This window comes from Convolutriloba macropyga, chromosome 8, assembly GCF_964194025.1.
Source record: "Convolutriloba macropyga chromosome 8, txConMacr16.3, whole genome shotgun sequence".
In the NCBI taxonomy this organism is placed as follows: Eukaryota; Metazoa; Xenacoelomorpha; order Acoela; family Convolutidae; genus Convolutriloba; species Convolutriloba macropyga.
The window spans coordinates 68,141,743-68,159,384 of record NC_134475.1 but is presented as its reverse complement, the minus strand read 5'-3'; the positions used below and the strand labels follow the sequence as shown (position 1 = coordinate 68,159,384).

Genomic DNA, 17,642 nt, shown 5'->3' with positions numbered 1-17,642 from the left:
TTGTATTTGAGCCCTGTCGAAAATCGGACATTTTTGTACGTTGCTGAACGGTTAATTTTAACTTTTCTTCTTGATCAGATTTTCATGGAATATCATAGTAGTGACTGATCTATATTGTGACCTTGATGTTAACGCCGTATTTTTTTACTGAAATGATGTTTTCGGAAAGTCACTGACCTGAGAAAATAGAAAGGCCGACTTCAGTGTAATGTCTTGGAAGAGTTTATTGGTGACTCTCATTTGTTGTGTTTCTTTCGGAAGAGTTTTCGGGAGCAACTCTTCTAACACGAATGATTCGTCGTCTTCTGCGGACAATGAGATGACTGGTGGCTATTTCGACTTGGAGTTGGCTCCAAGGAGTGTAGCGAGTGTACCCTACGCGGATGGGCATATCGCAGTTTGGAGTCATTTGAAAAACGATAACAGATTCTTTATCAGACCACTGGCAATGTTGCTGGAAGAGACGGCCAGATGCAGAAGTAATAACCTTACCTCTAGATATGAGACTGTTTTTGATGTTTTAATGATGTCTTCTGAAATTAAGACGCATGTGACAAATTATCTTTACAATATGGGGATTGCAAAGAGTAATAAAGACCCTGAAATTGTTGAGCTGGTCCCCATGGAAAAAGTCCGGATCGTGTGGAGAGATACATGGGGACCCTTGTCAAAAAGATACGAACTGGCTGATAAATGGAGAACTAACACGAGATTGAAAAATGTTTTGGACTTCAAAATTGTGACGGAGAATGCCTTCTTTTGTAATGAGTTGGCTGAACAAATGCGGAAAGATCCCACTTTCTTCGACATGTTCGAAATTGAATACGTTGTAAAGGCACAGAAGTCCGCCAGGAGAGACTTAACACTCACTGGAAGTCATCTTAAGAAGTCCAAACTGTTTTCGCAGCTGGAAAACATGAACAAAACAGAGAATGGAGAGCAATACCTCAATTCAAAAGACATAAATGACATATCCCAAGAGACAGTGATGAGTGTTGTGGGTAGTGTTCTTACTGAAGGGGGATATGTCGCTACTGGAGATGAGGTGACATTGGGCGTAATGATTGAGAATTTCCTGAAAAGCACAGAAGAGAGCACTGAAAACTTTAATGATAAGCAGTGGGAATCAACCTTCTGGGACGATGAGTGGCTGCGGCCGGACAGATTAACCTCTTACCTGAATAACAACTATTCAAAGGAAATCCGAGACTCAGAAGACTATCAACGCTCAAGGCAGGAGAGTTCGGAGTCAACATCTGTTGAAACGGAAGTTCAGGCATATGGCGTTGGGGTCTCTGCGAGTGTTGCTTGGGGCCACTCATCCATGTCTGAGGAGGAAAAGCGGAAAATAAGTAATAGTCTGGAAGAGACTGGGGGTAGTCTACAGTGGACAGGAGAGAAGTTCCAAGTGAGACCAATGAAACTCTATCGAGTCAATACAAACGATATCAAGTCAACAATGACTATAGGATCAAGAAACATCCAGTTGAAGGAGTATGACGCAGTGCTTGCAATAGAAGTAGCCATAAATAAACAGAAATTTCACAACAGAAGCCTAAATGAAAAATCTGAATCAATGGCAAAAAAATTTCAAAAGAAAACTTCCGAGGAAGCACGGGAAATAAAAAAAGACTTGCAAAGGAAAACTGCAAAAATTGATGTTAAAATTGAATCAGAGAGCATTAACCTCAATAAAATGATTAAAGAAATCAATGAATCGCTTACCAGCTCAGCAGCTTCATTCGCGAAAAAAACCAAAGAAATAAAGAACAGGAAGCAGAAATGGCCAGCGGGATCTTACTGCGTTCTCAGGTACCCCAACCATGGTTGCCCTAAAGACTTTTTCGCTGACGAATCTTACCTCGGGGTCCGTTATTTCGAAAAAGGTGATAACGATGGCGGTACAGATATTGAAGTAAACGTCAATGAGTTGAGGTCCCCGTTTAGTGCTAAATATCCATATGCGTGGCAAGGCAATGCCTGGGAAAGCGAAGATTGGGATGATCGAGAAGAATGGTCCATGGTCATTAGAGTGTGCTGCCGTGATGAAAAAAAATGAACATATGTCGAATTAAAAATATCCCATAAAATCATTTTAACCAGAGATATTTGAAACCAGTGTACTTGTTGGACTCGTGGGAGTCTGAGAGTTTTGAAATATAAGTCTAAAAATTACTAAGACCATGGGAATTTTTCCAAGTAGAAGAGCACTTAAGGAAGAGAAAAAGTCAAAATTGTCTCGTTTCTCAAAAACTTTCTATTTTTCGAACTTTAGCTAAGAATTTAAACATCGGTAGTGTTATGTGGAGAATTTGAAAATTTTCGCTTTATCGCTTAAAATGACAATTTTTGACAATTTCTTGATTACAGAAGCATCGAAGAGCAATCGATTAGTTTTTATAACAGCAGTGTTCTTTGCGCAGAAAAAAATTTCTAGCTTCACTCTATAGTGGCGATCCATTTACTTCTATTGTGTGATAAGTCATATGAATTAGTAATTAATAATAATAATAATAATTGTTTTCCTGCGTAGTCGCAGCGGAACATCATTAGGCCTACTGTAGCCTGTTTTCAGCTGCACTTTTTTTAATTATACCCCACATTTCAGACTGATGTTTTAATGAGCAGCATTGCTCTTTTTTGGTGACTATAGCCACTTTTTTTGCGTCAGTAACTGTCACGTGGTACCAGCATTGCAGCCAACATTTCTCAAGCTATGGTCAAGTTATGGAAGCAATGGTTAAGTATGAGTTCATCCTCACACAGAAAACTTTACGGAGGCAGGGGATTGAACTCTCAATCTTTGGCGTGTGTTAATCTAAAAAAACTAGAAATAACAAAGACTTCTTTAATTCGGAACAAGCAAAGTTTTTGTGCCTCTTTTGGTAAATAGGAAGCTGAAAATATTTGAAGGCGTATAAGGATGAGAATGTAAAGAAATTGATTGTACTATAAATTTTATATATACACTAATTCTTTTCGAACGTTAATAGCAGTTAATAGAGGAAATTAGATATTGTGAGCAACTGAAGTAAGATGTAAAAGTTTAGTTTGTTGGCATTATTGATCAGTAACAGACGTTGGCGAATGTGTTGCATCGCCCAAGGGGACATTTGATATTTGATGATCACATGTGATATCGTCGTTTGCCCCAAGTGACTTATTTGCATTTGCTTGTGAATCTGTCGCATTTACTTGTATACCCTGGACAGTCGTTATGAGTTGAGCATCGTCTCTCGTACATGTGGTCACTTCGGGGTGCAAACTGGTGGGATTCTTGTCTTCTGTATACGACATCAGCATTCAGCAATAGTACACTGCAACATGCAATGATGACCAATTGAGAAAGCATTGTGATATCGATCACTCAAGTCTGAAATGATTCGTCTATTTTTTTCAGAATTTCCTACTCATATTCCGATGACTGAGCAATTATCAAAATTCCTCATTGATCAGACAATTGAAATTGTTGCCAGGCAATTTATATTACTATTATTATTGCAATGTCCTTTCAAGATTCGTATTCTCTTGACAAGATCACCATTACAACTCTCTCCTGATGGATATGAGGCGAAGACTCAATTAGGCGAACAAAACTTTTGCAGCAATTAGGCAAAAGTCCTGAATTAAAGTTTAGTGGAAATTAGGCGAATAGCAATTAAAACACTTAAAAGAGCTACTTCAAAATCCACTGCCCGGGATAACCTTCTTAGATACCATATCAAAGACCGTATATTGTTCCATCCAAGTCTAAGCAAAATTTCTTGCATGATCTTGCTATGGTTTCTAAGAAGCCATAAATGATCTTTGGTATGATTTTCAAGATTTTTGCTGAAAATGGTAGTTTAGTCAGAGCAGCAGGTTTTCGATGTTTTTCCCACCAATGGAAGATTATATGGTCTTGGATATGGCACCCAAGAAGCCATTTTGGTCTTGGATATGGTATCTAAGACACCATAGATGATCTTTGACATGGTTTCTAAGAATCAGAAAATATGTTTAAAACTAAAACCAAATGAATGTCCTGGATGGGTCTTTAAAGTCTATGGAAATGTTATCCTTTCGCTGTTAACTATAGAAAAACGTTAGAATATCAGTTGAATAACGTTTTCCAGCACAAAAGTGATATAATCATCTGGCACGACGCCAAAAAAAATTCGTTAACCTCGCATAGGACGAATAACTACCGCGGACTTGCGTTGCCGGAACTTGCTACCGTGTTAGAACATTATAAAGACTGTAAAAGAAACCAATTTGTCAAATTAAAATTACTTCCAATACTTAAAACAAACGTTTTCGAACTGTACGTTCATCGTCAGGTTAAAACTGTTTTACAAATTGTTAAAAGATAAAATGAATATGTATTTACATTTGTCTGAGATGACAATTAAAACAATTCTAGGAAACATTCTAAAAAATTCAATCGAAAATTTTTCCTTATATACAATATTTAGCCTATTTACAACACATATTTACATCTGTTATCAATTTACTTAAAAACATTCCTATTCCGGATTTTTCGATTTTGTCCATGTTCTTGTATTTTTAGGGTTATTCCGAATTTGCCCTAACCATAAGTATCCCTCTTGTGGAGGTTTTGCAAATTTCGTTTTGTCATGCACAAAATGTTTTTTGCCCTATGCATTCTCATTTAGTCAAAATTATGATTTGAACTAATATTTTAGCGTGAGTTCCCTCCCCCTATATTCGTCGCGTGTGTTTAGTGCCGGCTTCAGCTTGCTGATATATATAGCTTCGATGATCATTAGTTTTTCTACTGACCGACAGGCGTCCAGAATTCTCCATTCAATGTCATTCGTGGCGCCACGACATTCAACTAGATGATGACCCACCTGTGAATCCTTCTTTTGATGTTCTGTTATCCTTGTGGTAACATGCCGGCTTGTTTGCCCAACATAGATGGATCCGCATAATAACCTCTAATTGGTTGGCCTTCGATCAGGCTCTTGAAAAGAACAAATCTTGCTGGACCAAAAATCAATAGTCTCCCATATTCAAGCAAGAAACAGTTTTTAGGGAAAGTAACATCAGTTCCCGGATTCTCCTTCAACAGAAATTCCAGAAATTGGTTCATGGGTGCATCACTGGCTGTAATACTAGCAAATGTGTGGATGAAATCGTTTGAGGCATCACTTCAAAAACCAGAGCTCAGTAAAAACTTTTCCAGATGCGACCAAAACGGGAATTGCAAAGAGCAAGAGGAAGGACTTGGTAGTGTGGCACGACCTGATAAACAACACAATCTCACGTCACAAGTCAAACAACTACCAACCCTGCAGCGTGCCGGAGTTGACATCGTTTCTTAGAACGAACAAAGACCGCTTCTGTGCTATTGTGTACTGTCGACGTATAGGCACAGAGGATATTTTTCAGGAGCTGCTGAAGTCCGAGGTACTGGTGCTAAGCGTAACCAAGCACCTGATTTCGAAGAGAAAAAGGAAGACGCAGCCAGGAAAGTATTTTCAGCTGCATCAGGAAGCTGGGCTGGAGATTAAGACCTTGGAGACAGTATTACGCCATCAATACAATTTAAGAGGGCTGCTCAAGAAAGGAAAAGGCAAGAACTTGGGCAAAAGGCAGAGGAAAGTGAGAGCCAAGGCAAGGAAGGTGCAACAGACACAGACTGAGGAGGAGCTCCTGAACAATCGGGCTTCATTGCCCCCTGTCCTTGAGCTTCTTTGAGGTATGTGGTTGCTGCTACCGAAGACGTGGCTCAGGTATATTTTGAAAAAATCAAACTGTTTCAAACTTTATCTTGAAAAGGAGTGGAATGTGAGTCATGCAAAAACTGGTTTCATGCAAGATGCCAAAAAATATCGAATGAGGAATACGCCAACATGCAGGATGTGGTTTGGATTTGTACTTACAGACAGTGGGACACGATAAGGAGATGAAATTGTTTAAAAGGTATGTGGATGATATTATCTGCACGGTTCGTGGTGACCCGGATGAGTAATATCACCTGTCATTGGTATCAAAAACCAACTGACACTGGTTCGCAGCTGTACACCGCTTCAACATAAAAAAAATGTGATTCAAGGGACGGTTCACAGGGTTTTTAATGCAACCTCTAATTGGTTGGCCTTCGATCAGGCTCTTGAAAAGAACAAATCTTGCTGGACCAAAAATCAATATCCAGAGGAATGGTCTTCAAAAATTGTGAATAAGTGGCGGTAAAGACCAATTAAGAACAACACCAAAAGAGCATCAAAAAAGCAAGACTAAATCTAATGACAAGCCAACTATTTTTCTACAATACAGAGGCAACCTCACTCAAAACTTCGCAAGCAAATTGAAGAAACTATGCGAATTGCAAGTAGTTTTTACAACGCGAAAATTAAGATCGTGCCTCCCCACCCTGAAATCATCCTTTGATAGAGATCTGAAATCCCACGTGGTATATGAAATTAAATGTAATGGATGCGGATCCATCTATGTTGGGCAAACAAGCCGGCATGTTACCACAAGGATAACAGAACATCAAAAGAAGGATTCACAGGTGGGTCATCATCTAGTTGAATGTCGTGGCCCCACGAATGACATTGAATGGAGAATTCTGGACGCCTGTCGGTCAGTAGAAAAACTAATGATCATCGAAGCTATATATATCAGCAAGCTGAAGCCGGCACTAAACACACGCGACGAATATTATAAAGACTGTTTGAAAGCAATTGTTTATTTTCCGCGTAACGGCGCACCGAACATCTTTGGTTTTCTTAAGCAAACAAGCATAGTGACTCTTCATGTGATCACTGATTTAGTATCAAAGCGCAAGCAAAAGGATCAGAACTTGATTAAAGAGTACTTTCATTTGCATCAGAAACACCATCTTGAATTAAATCACTTACATTAGTATTAACACGTCAGAATTCACTTCGTTGCTTGCTTAAGAAAACTCGCCATAGTAAGCTCAATCAGCGACGCCGTAGAGTGAAAAAGAATAAAAAAATCGCCGCTGAAGCCGCACCCGCGTCCTTTTCTAACTAGGTTTACTTCTTTCTGGTTTTGTGACCTCAGTCTAGCTTACAGGGGTTATTAAGCTAGTTGGTTGTGATATCTAGTCTTTACGCCGCGTCTCGTTTTTATTGCAAGTTTTCCGTGCGTTTAGCCGCTCGCTTTTCGCGTCCGCTCATTCAGAGCTTGCTATCGTTTCGTTTCCCGCCTTTGCTTCTCCGTTTCCGCCGGTCGTACTTAAATCGTTTGGCTTCTTCACCTTGTTTCGCACGATGCATATTTCGCTCAACGTTCCCCGTTTTCTGGGTCTCAAGAGCTCTTTAGTTATTGTGTCCTCGGTCCTAACTACAGGGGTTACGAGACTCAAGAGTGCTTTGAGACTCAGCCGTCCGCTTCGCTAGGTTACGTCCCGCCTGCCGTGCGTTTCCAGCTCCATTTTTCGTTACCGTACTACTTGTCCGCCTTTACACTTCGAGCTTCATTCGTGCTCCGCGACTTGGCCTGACTTGGCTTGACCCCTTTTGTTTGTGTTTTTATTTTAATTGTGTAATTCCAAACTTTGAGGCCATTATCCATTTATCCTTCAAAAGTAAACCCGTAATAAATCAGCATTTCAAAATCTATTGGATAAGTTACATGACGCGTTCTTAAGTTACATGACGCGAGAACAAAAATTGAGAGAAAACTTTGTGAGCCTATGAGAGCATCGACGACGCAATCGCAAGACGCGTAAAAGTAGAGAGGCTAGTAACAAGGTGCAAAGATCTTTTAATGAGTGATTTCTTAATGACTTTATCTCTAAAAATGGTCAATTACTAGAACTCGCCGCAAAAACTGAGCAGGCAGAGAAAAATAAAGCAGAAGTTGAGCAATCGCTAGAAACTGTTAACAAATGACATGATTAGTACATGAAAAACGCTCGAAAATACATAGACTCAGTCCTAGATACTGATAGTTCTAGCAAGTTGTTTCACCATTCCAAAAAGTCTCCGCATGCAGAACAGCATCGAATGCTTCCACACTGCGAAAGAAGTAACTACTTTTGGCTAAACTACGACTCGAGGAAAGAGAAGAGGAGAACAAAGCCGCAGCGCGAATTGCCGAAAAAGAATATGAAATTGAGATGGTTCTAAGGGAGCGAGAAATGGCCGCAAGAAAACATGAAATGGAATTCTTTGCTAAGAAACACAAAAATAATCTTGGGAAAATACCAGAAGAAAACCGTAAACGACTCATTGATGCAAAAATGCGAGAAATTGATCTCATGGATAGTGAATCGTTGTTTAGCAAGAGTAAGGCCGACAAAGAATCAAGACGTGGTAGCTACCAATCAATGAAGAATGACGACCTAGTAAATGAATGGCTTGAGTCTGCTGACAATGAAAACGCGCTCACTGCTCCATGTAAGACAGTTCAAACGAGTTCCGGTCAAAATCAAGAGCACCAAACGAAATCAGGTCACAATCAGGAACCGTCATCAGATCCAGCCCAGAGTGCAGACCGTGATAGTCAATTACCGCATCTCATTCAGCAATCTTCCTTTGAATTTAACGAAACCGGTATACGGTATAGAAAACGGAAAAGCTTCATTCCTGTTCTCCCGATTGAACGAACCAAGAGAAAGTTCTCTTGCTGGCGAACTTGTTGATCGAGCGCCTGACAGCGACCGATCGCCTAATGTTGAATATCCAATCAACTTGAACACAAACAGAAACCATCTGACAGATCCCTTGATTAACACATCAACGCAAGTTTGGAACACATACGCAGAGCAAGAAGCCCCATACTATCGTAGTTTACTGGCTTATTCACAGAACTTTTTCGTGCCGCCAGCGAACAATGTCGTCGATAGTAGCACAGTAACTGTGCCCTCAACTGCTAATTTGTTGAACACAGCACCCGTTCTGAATTTAACAACACCGATTTACACTTCTCATCCGAGTAAAAAGGCTGCGCAATCCGTACATAAATTAACGCAGAACTTGTCGTCCAATATACCTACTGGTGATATCATATTCCGAAACCGTCCTCAAGCATCAGTACCCTTCAGTCATTACGTCCCAAATTTAGCCTCATGGAAGCTGGCCAGTTCAAGCCCGTCCACTGCTATCGTAAATTGTCCCCCAAATTTGTCTCAAAGCTCATCTGTAAATGTGAACACAAGTGTACCGGTTTCGGCCGAATAGTTGGCGGTACAACATTTTACCAAAATCCGATCTCGAGCACGAGTATATCTGCGCAAGTACTTTCTCCAGTGTCCGCCTCGGGCTACCCGATGCCGAAACTCCCGTATTACCCGTTTCCGCCTTCAATGGTTAACCCCGCAATGCTTCAAGCACCGAGTACGGTTACAATGAAAGACCTAGCTGAACTAATTACTCTCAACAAGATGCATCTCCTACCAGATTGGAACCTAGCTAAGTTTAATGGTAATCCCTTGCAGTGGCATGAGTGGTACGGACAATTTAAGAGCGCTATTATTTAATTCGCAGGCGCTAAGTAATGACATAAATTTGAATCAAGTTGACGTATTTGAAAACTCTCGTAGTAGGTAAGGCAAAAGATGCCATTGCAGAATTCGCTTATTGTGGAAAAATGTACAAAGATGCATTGAAAAAGCTAGAGCGAAAGTTTGGACAACCCCAAGCAGTTGTCACCACTCACCTTGACAAAATGGCAAACTACCCTTAAATTATGATGCACAGCTGTGATCAAATCATCCATTTTTCCACAACTGTCTCTAGTTTTGTTGGCGTCTTTAGGTCTTTGTCCTATGATGCAGATCTTCAGAGTTCATCACTCTTGAATCAGGCAGTTCAGAAATTGCCACCAAATTTGAAGGAATCATGGTCATTGCACACACTGAAGCGAGTTTTGATTCGCCCAACAATGTTGGAAAGAGCCGAGGGTCATTATCGCATGAAAACCGCTTCTTTTAGGAGCAAACCAGAAGACACTAACAGCAGTGGTGCAGTGAAGACCAAAGTTTCTTCGAAAGTATTCGCGTCTAACTCGAAGTCATCTAGTATTAGTAGGGAGTCTCAAAGTTCAAAGAATGATCAACCACCTTGCGTACTTTGTAAATCACAACATCCGATTTGGCGATGTCAGACAAGGAACAAACTCCGACGCAGCGTGCTAAAAAGAACTAACTCTGTTTTTCGTGCTTGAATGGTAAGCATTCGTTCCGTACGTGTCCGAATCAACGCGAATGTAATTGCGAAGGCTGTCGCAGTACCCATAACATCTTGCTGCATGGTGCCGAGCCGGATTTTCCCAGCAAGCGGCCCAAACAAATCTGCTGATGCATCACAACCAAACCTCAACTCAACAAAGACGTCAACAACGGCTGTAGACAATACAAGTACTCAAGGAACAAACAGCACATCAGGACTCACATCGATAACGGATGTCAAGGGGATTTTGGAGGTCCTCCAATGGTTAACCCCGCAAGGCTTCAAGCACCGAGTACGGTTACAATGAAAGACTTATCTGAACTACTTACTCTCAACAAGATGGATCTCCTACAAGATTGGAACCTAGCTAAGTTTAATGGTAATCCCTTGCAGTGGCATGAGTGGTACGGACAATTTAAGAGCGCTATTATTTAATTCGCAGGCGCTAAGTAATGACATCAATTTGAATCAAGTTGACGTATTTGAAAACTCGCGTAGTAGGTAAAGCAAAAGATGCCATTGCAGAATTCGCTTATTGTGGAAAAATGTACAAAGATGCATTGAAAAAGCTAGAGCGAAAGTTTGGACAACCCCAAGCAGTTGTCACCACTCACCTTGACAAAATGGCAAACTACCCTTAAATTAAGATGCACAGCTGTGATCAAACCATCCATTTTTCCACAACTGTCTCTAGTCTTGTTGGCGTCTTCAGGTCTTTGTCCTATGATGCAGATCTTCAGAGTTCATCACTCTTGAATCAGGCAGTTCAGAAATTGCCACCAAATTTGAGGGAATCATGGTCATTGCACAGAGTGAAGCGAGTTTTGATACGCCCAACAATGTTGGATTTCAACGACTGGTTGAAAGAAAGAGCCGAGGGTCATGATCGCATGAAAACCGCTTCTTTTAGGAGCAAACCAGAAGACGCTAACAGCAGTGGTGCAGTAAAGACCAAAGTTTCTTCGAAAGTATTCCCGTCTAACTCGAAGTCATCTAGTATTAGTAGGCAGTCTCAAAGTTCAAAGATTGCTCACCCACCTTGCGTACTTTGTAAATCACAACACCCGATTTGGCGATGTCAGACAAGGAACAAACTCCGACGCAGCGTGCTAAAAAGAACTAACTCTGCTTTTCGTGCTTGAATGGTAAGCATTCGTTCCGTACGTGTCCGAATCAACGCAAATGTAATTGCAAAGGCTGTCGCAGTACCCATAACATCTTGCTGCATGGTGCTGAGCGGGATTTTCCAGCAAGCGGCCCAAACAAATCTGCTGATGCATCACAACCAAACATCAACTCAACAAAAACGTCAACAACGGCTGTAGACAATACAAGTACTCAAGGAACAAACAGCACATCAGGACTCACATCGATAACGGATGTCAAGGGGATTTTGGAGGTCCTCGAAGTTGATCTAGAGAGACAGTCACAGAAGTGCGCTCGAGCACTTGTTCTCTGCGATACAGCATGCAGTCACTCCTGGATCTCCCGTGAACTCGCAAAACGTCTACATTTGAGAGGAACACCTTTTAATTTGACCATGAATGGTATCAATACGCAAGAGACAATCAGCACTGAAGCTGTTCAGGTTAAAGTGACCCCAATTGGTGAGAATACCTGTTCTCCGTCTGAGTTGTTGCCGTACGTGAAAAAAACCTTCGGGTTTGGTCTGACAAAATTGAAATTGTTGCCCTGCAAGATAAATAACCTCATTTGAGTGTGTTACCTCCAAAGAATTATGATTACGCAAACGTAGAGATAATACTTGGTCAGGACGCGTACCACGCCATCCGACCGCTCGAGTATTTTCGAAACCGACTCGAAATCCTCACCCGTTGCCGTTCGTTTACCGTTAGGATGGGTACTTAGTGGTCCAATTCCGTCAGCGTCCGGTCTAATCTCGACAAGTTTCAAATCAGTAGTTGAACATGACTCTGAGTTGGCGACACAAATCAAGTCGTGTTCTGACATGGAATCATACGGGGCCGTTAAGCAAGTGGATCCGCGCTCAGTGTCCGACCGTCGAGCCGTCGAAATCCTCGATCAGTCTTCCGTACACGAGAAAGGTCTTTACTTCGTGGGTATGTTGTGGTTTTCCGATGTAGTCAAACTTCCCAACAATTATTTTTCTGCATTGGTCCAGCGGAAGTCTTTAGAGAAAGGACTTAGTAAAGATTCCGACTTACGCGAACGCTATGCACAAACAATACGAGAAGATTTGAGTAAAAAGTATGTTGTTTAAAGTGCAAACCGGCGATGAAACTAGGCATCAACCCGGCAGGAAATGGTATTTGCCGCATCATCCGGTCATGAACCCAATTAAACTTGATAAGGCGCGAAGGATCCTCAATGGTGCCTCAAAGTTTCAAGGAGTCTCTTCGAACAAAGTCCTGCTAACTGGTCCAGATCTTCTACAGAAGTTGATTCACACGCTGATCAGATTCCGTCAGCATCAAATCGCTGTATCCGCTGACATCGAGTGAATGTTCCTGCAAGTAGGTGTGCTGCCATCTGATCAACCAGCTCTCCGTTTTTTGTGGCGGGAGGACCCCTCAAAGACCGTTGAGGTGTATCAGTACACTCGACACATCTTCGACGCAAAAGATTTGCCGACTTGCGCAAATTACGCGTTGCAGCGAACAGCACGAGATCATGAAAAAGAGTATATAGACGCAGCAAAGGCGGTTCATGAAAAATTCTATATGGATGATTACCTTGACTCAATGGAATCTCCTGATGAGGCGCTCAGGCGGTCACGAGACTTGGTCAAGTCACTTAGTAAGGGTGGTTTCAAACTAACCAAGTTCATTAGTAAGGTGCAAGGTTTACTAGAAGAGCTTGAAGATCAATCAGTTGAGGCTGTTCCGAAAATGATTTTTGCATCAATGGAAGAGTCATTCTCTCAAGTGTTGGGATTAAAATAGGATCATGCCAAAGAAACTCTAGTAGTAAATCGCGGCACTTCTTGTGATTGTAGTAAATCAGTCACGCAGAGGTTGGTTTTGAGTTTAGTAGCCAAAGTATTCGATCCCATCGGCTTAGTTGCTCCTTTTACCGTCACAGCCCAAGAGCAAAGTGTCGGGCGTTTACATGGTCAGAGCTGGAATAAAAAAAATCCCCAATGAGATGAGTGATCGATTCTCCTCGTGGAGTTCTGATTCACCAACGCTGACTTTGTTAACCATACCTCGCTGCTATTTTTGCGGTCCTTTTGAACACCCCGAATTGCATGTATTCGGAGATAGTTCTCAGGAAGTTTTTAGCGCAGTTGCGTTCTTGCGTGCACTTGTCAGTCCACCATCTGAAAATAAACGCATTGAACTTGCATTCGTGATTGGAAAAACACGTTTCGCCCCAATGAAGACAATCACCGTGCCGAAGCTTGAACTACAGGCAGCTTTGCTCGCAGCCCGATTGAGAGAAGAAATATGCAAAGCACTTACTGTACCTGTTCAAAACACGTTTATGTGGACAGATAGCACTACTGTCCTCCAATGGTTGAACTCACTGGACAAGCAACCAATTTTTGTCACAAACCGCGTCTCAGAGATTCTTAAAGGGACAAGTGTCGATCAATGTCATGATGTTGCATCTCGTGCTAATCCAGCCGACGCAGGAACCAGAGGAATGTCTTCTGGAGCAGTGCAAAAAAGCAGTTGGTTGCATGGTCCCCAGTTTCTCCGAACGTCCTATTTCCCGTTCCAGTCGAATACCTATGTAGTCAAAAACATCAAATTGAAGAGTCATTCAGTTGAAGCATCCTCTTCGGAGAACACTCCAACTTTGATAACCGACGTTTTCAAAAGGGACTTTAGACTTCCGTTCCTCAAGTTCGGTTCGTATCTTAAACTGCTTAGGATACTTGCGTATTGCATGCGATTACTTCCTCGTCACCTTGCCTATCGGTCTTCTGGAAAGCAAATAGTTGATCCGGAAGAACTTAACGCTGCATAACAAAAACTGCAGTTAATTATTCAATCTGAATCATTCCCCCTTGAGCGACAACAGTTTGCTCAAGAAAAAAAAAATTACCAAGAAAAACCTTATTGCCGTTTAATCGCCGTTCATAGGACCTGGTGACCTTTTACGTTCCACCGGTCGCATTAAGCGTCTCGCCAAAACTGACTTTGACTTGAAGCATCCAATGATACTTGATGGACGCCATCCATTAGTTCTGTTTTTCCTACGCCACATGTATCTGAAGCATCACCATGAAGGTGTCGATTATCTCCGTGCACTTATCCAACGAAGATTCGCGGTCCTTAAACTTCGTTCAACACTCCGTTCTATTCGCTTCAGTTGTGTTCTTTGCCGAAAAAGAAATGCAACACCCGTCCAGCCGATGATGGCTGACCTTCCGTCTGAACGACATGGATTTCATAATCCGCCTTTCACCAACGTGGCTCTAGATTACTTTGGACCTTTTTACGTAACGATACGCCGCTAGTCTGAGAAAAGATGGGGCTTCTTGTTCACATGTCTCACGACTCGTGCCGTACATGTCGAGATAGCGCACTCGATGGATGCAAACACCTGTGCGATGGGTATCGAGCGATTCATCGCACGTCGTGGAATGCCATCAGTTATCTGGTCAGACAATGGGACGAACTTTTTTGATTCAGAAAAGGACCTATTGGCATGTCTGCTCAATTGGTATGCAAATTTGATAGCTTCAAAACTCACACAGAAGGGAATCAAATGGAAATTTGATCCACCTGAATCGCCGCATCACGGAGGCGTCTGGGAAGGGCTTGTGCGTAGTTTCAAGCGAACTTTGTACGCCATACTCAACAACCGCCGACTTACTGATGAAATACTTCAGATGACTTTCTGTTTAGTCGAACAGACGCTGAACAACTGCCCGCTGACCCCGGTTAGTTCCGACGCTAACGACTTCGACGCCTTGACGCCAAACCACTTCCTCCTTGGAAATCGCAGTTCCTGCTTGTCTTCACTCCCTCCGGTTGATGACTTTAACCATCGTAAGAGGTATGCTAGAGCGCATGATTACGCGAATGAGATTTGGAAGCGTTGGTTAAAAGAGTACGTCCCTGCGTTGAACCGCCGCCCCAAATGGAGAATTCAACCAACCAGAGTGCTGAAAACTGGCGACTTAGTCTGGAAAGTCGGTGACGACAGCCCAAGGTTCCACTATCCTCTCGCTAGAGTTTCGAGTCCGCGTTACGGTAACGATGAAACTGTGCGATCTGCCGAAGTGCAAACACCAACCGGCACCCTATCCCGCCCCGTAATTAAACTAATGCCTGTCTTAGAATCATCACTTTTGGGGCCGGAGGATGTTGCAAATGCAAATGCGTACAATCGAGAGGGAATAACATGTGCGTTCGCACAGATTGTTCTATAGCCTAATTCGCCGAGCGTTTATGACCTCTAGCCCGCACCCCAGAGGTCGGGGGTTTGAATCCCGTCAAAGTCAGAACATTTTGCTCCTATAAATTTTTGTGTATGGTTTTTAGGTTAAACTTAATAGGTTTTTGGCCTCTTTTCGACCTTCAACTAGAGATCAAAGATACGTTTGGCGGACGAACTTCTGGTTGTCTAATGCAGTAAAAAACATGCGGTTTTCTCTCGTATAGAGGGCTTATGGTTTTTGTGTGTTATCATATGTAATGTTATCGTCTTGTACGTTCGCTTGTTAAACATGATTCTGATAAATAGATCATGGAATTTACTTCGTGAGTTTGTCTATGTTCCGATACATACTAAAAACCTTCCAAATTGAGTCTTGAATTTTATTTACTTTTTCTTTCAAGAATTATTCAAGTTTATTACTCTATATAAAAGTGTATGGTCTTGGGGATCTTTTCCGTTTGTGCCCCCCCCCCCAGCTTAGTGGGTGCATATTATTTGCAACCCCCAGACGCACGTGCCATATTTTAACATAATGATTTACCATGTAATGACACGTGCTCTGTAAATGGGGGGAGCAAAACGTACTGGGGGGGCACAAACGGAAAAGATCCGGTCTTGAATATGTTAACCAAGAAACCATAAAAAAACTGGTTTCCAAAAAGCTGCTACATATAGGTTTTTACATTCAACCAATCCCATTTTTAGCATCAATGAACAAACTTCAACGAGGAAAACTGATTCAAAATTTTTTGAGTTTATGGATTTATATGAGCCATAAAATTATATGATCTTAGATATGGTATCTTAAAAGCCATTGAAAAAAAAAATAAAAAAATTCTAATGCTGTATCCAAATGCAATAATGCCTCTAGAGCTTTGTATAGCAAGTCAAAACACTTTGTTTTAGAGTACTTTCGATCTTTTGCATGGTCTTGGATATGGTATCTAAGAATACATACACTCCATATATGACTTTGATATGGTATCTAAGATCGGTGTATTGTGGTCAACCCGGGTGCATGACATAAAGTTGTGAAGAGCCCCCAATAGTTGTCTGCATGCAAACGAGTTGCTAAAAGTACTTAAAAATGTATCACTGTTTTCAAAGTTTTACATCTCTTTTACTCTACTCAGTGTCACCACGGCCAATAATTTTGATTTAAAAGTAACAGGATAAAATGGTGTTACCTAATAATAGCTTTAATGTAAATAATCCAAAGCTAACGGTTGAAAAAACGCAGAAAAATTGGGGGGAATTGGGGTTAAACTACCTTCTTGAAAGGCTGAAACTTCAAATTTCCAAACAATTTTCAAATGTTGGTTTGGCCTAATAGCTACAAAATTCCTTTGGCCTAATCGAGCTTTCGTCTAAAACCCTACGCCCCTTTTCTGCTGCGTTTAACATCTAGATATGATAATAACAATATTCTAAAAATCTGATGGTTGTTTTTTATTTTAAAGCATCTTGATTGAATACTATCAAAACACAAGTTTCACACAACCAAACAAAATCTTTATCTTCTACTTCAATTGACTGAGTGTTAAAAAATAGACAAAGTTAGATGAAGAGCTTACTGAGTTTATATGGTGTACTTGAACGCTGTGAAACAGATTGAGATTTGAGCAACAGTGTTTTCAGGTCGTAAATGAGATAACTTTGGTTACACCATTAGTTTTTTTTTCGGATATCGAGTGCTACTTGGTTATTCACATTCATTCAAACGGACGCGACAAAAATGTTCGTTCCAGTTTTAGCTAGCTTTAATCTGTCTAGCTTTTATCTATGATGGACTTATTGATGTACTTATTGATGGCCATTAAAATTTTTATTTTCTGCATATATATATATATATATATATATATATATATATATATATACATATATATAATATATCAATACAAGAGTTTTATGCATGTTAATTTTTGAACTGTATTTGAACGTTGCGTCGTCTTCATATCTTCATGTCTCACGTTAATAAAACAGCTAACAAGTGTATCATGTATAAACAGCTAAATTATACCTGTGATTATTCAAATGTTTTTCATTATAATAAACACAAGGACTCTCTAAATAAATCAGTTCAAGGCTTAGTTAAGTATACAGAGTAAGTCAATTAAG

General features: G+C 41.1%; 2 protein-coding genes across 2 annotated transcripts; both read left to right on the top strand.

Annotated features, from left to right (window-relative positions):
* The first annotated feature begins 208 nt into the window (after positions 1–208).
* Positions 209–5,516, top strand: LOC142345151 (uncharacterized). The gene is made up of 2 exons (XM_075397240.1): positions 209–1,519; positions 5,328–5,516. Exons 1-2 carry the CDS (start codon positions 209–211, stop codon positions 5,514–5,516), a joined length of 1,500 nt encoding a protein of 499 aa, XP_075253355.1.
* A 9,154-nt stretch (positions 5,517–14,670) lies between these two features.
* LOC142345150 (uncharacterized) lies at positions 14,671–15,516 on the top strand. The gene has a single exon (XM_075397239.1). It carries the CDS (start codon positions 14,671–14,673, stop codon positions 15,514–15,516), a length of 846 nt encoding a protein of 281 aa, XP_075253354.1.
* The last annotated feature ends 2,126 nt before the right edge of the window (positions 15,517–17,642 follow it).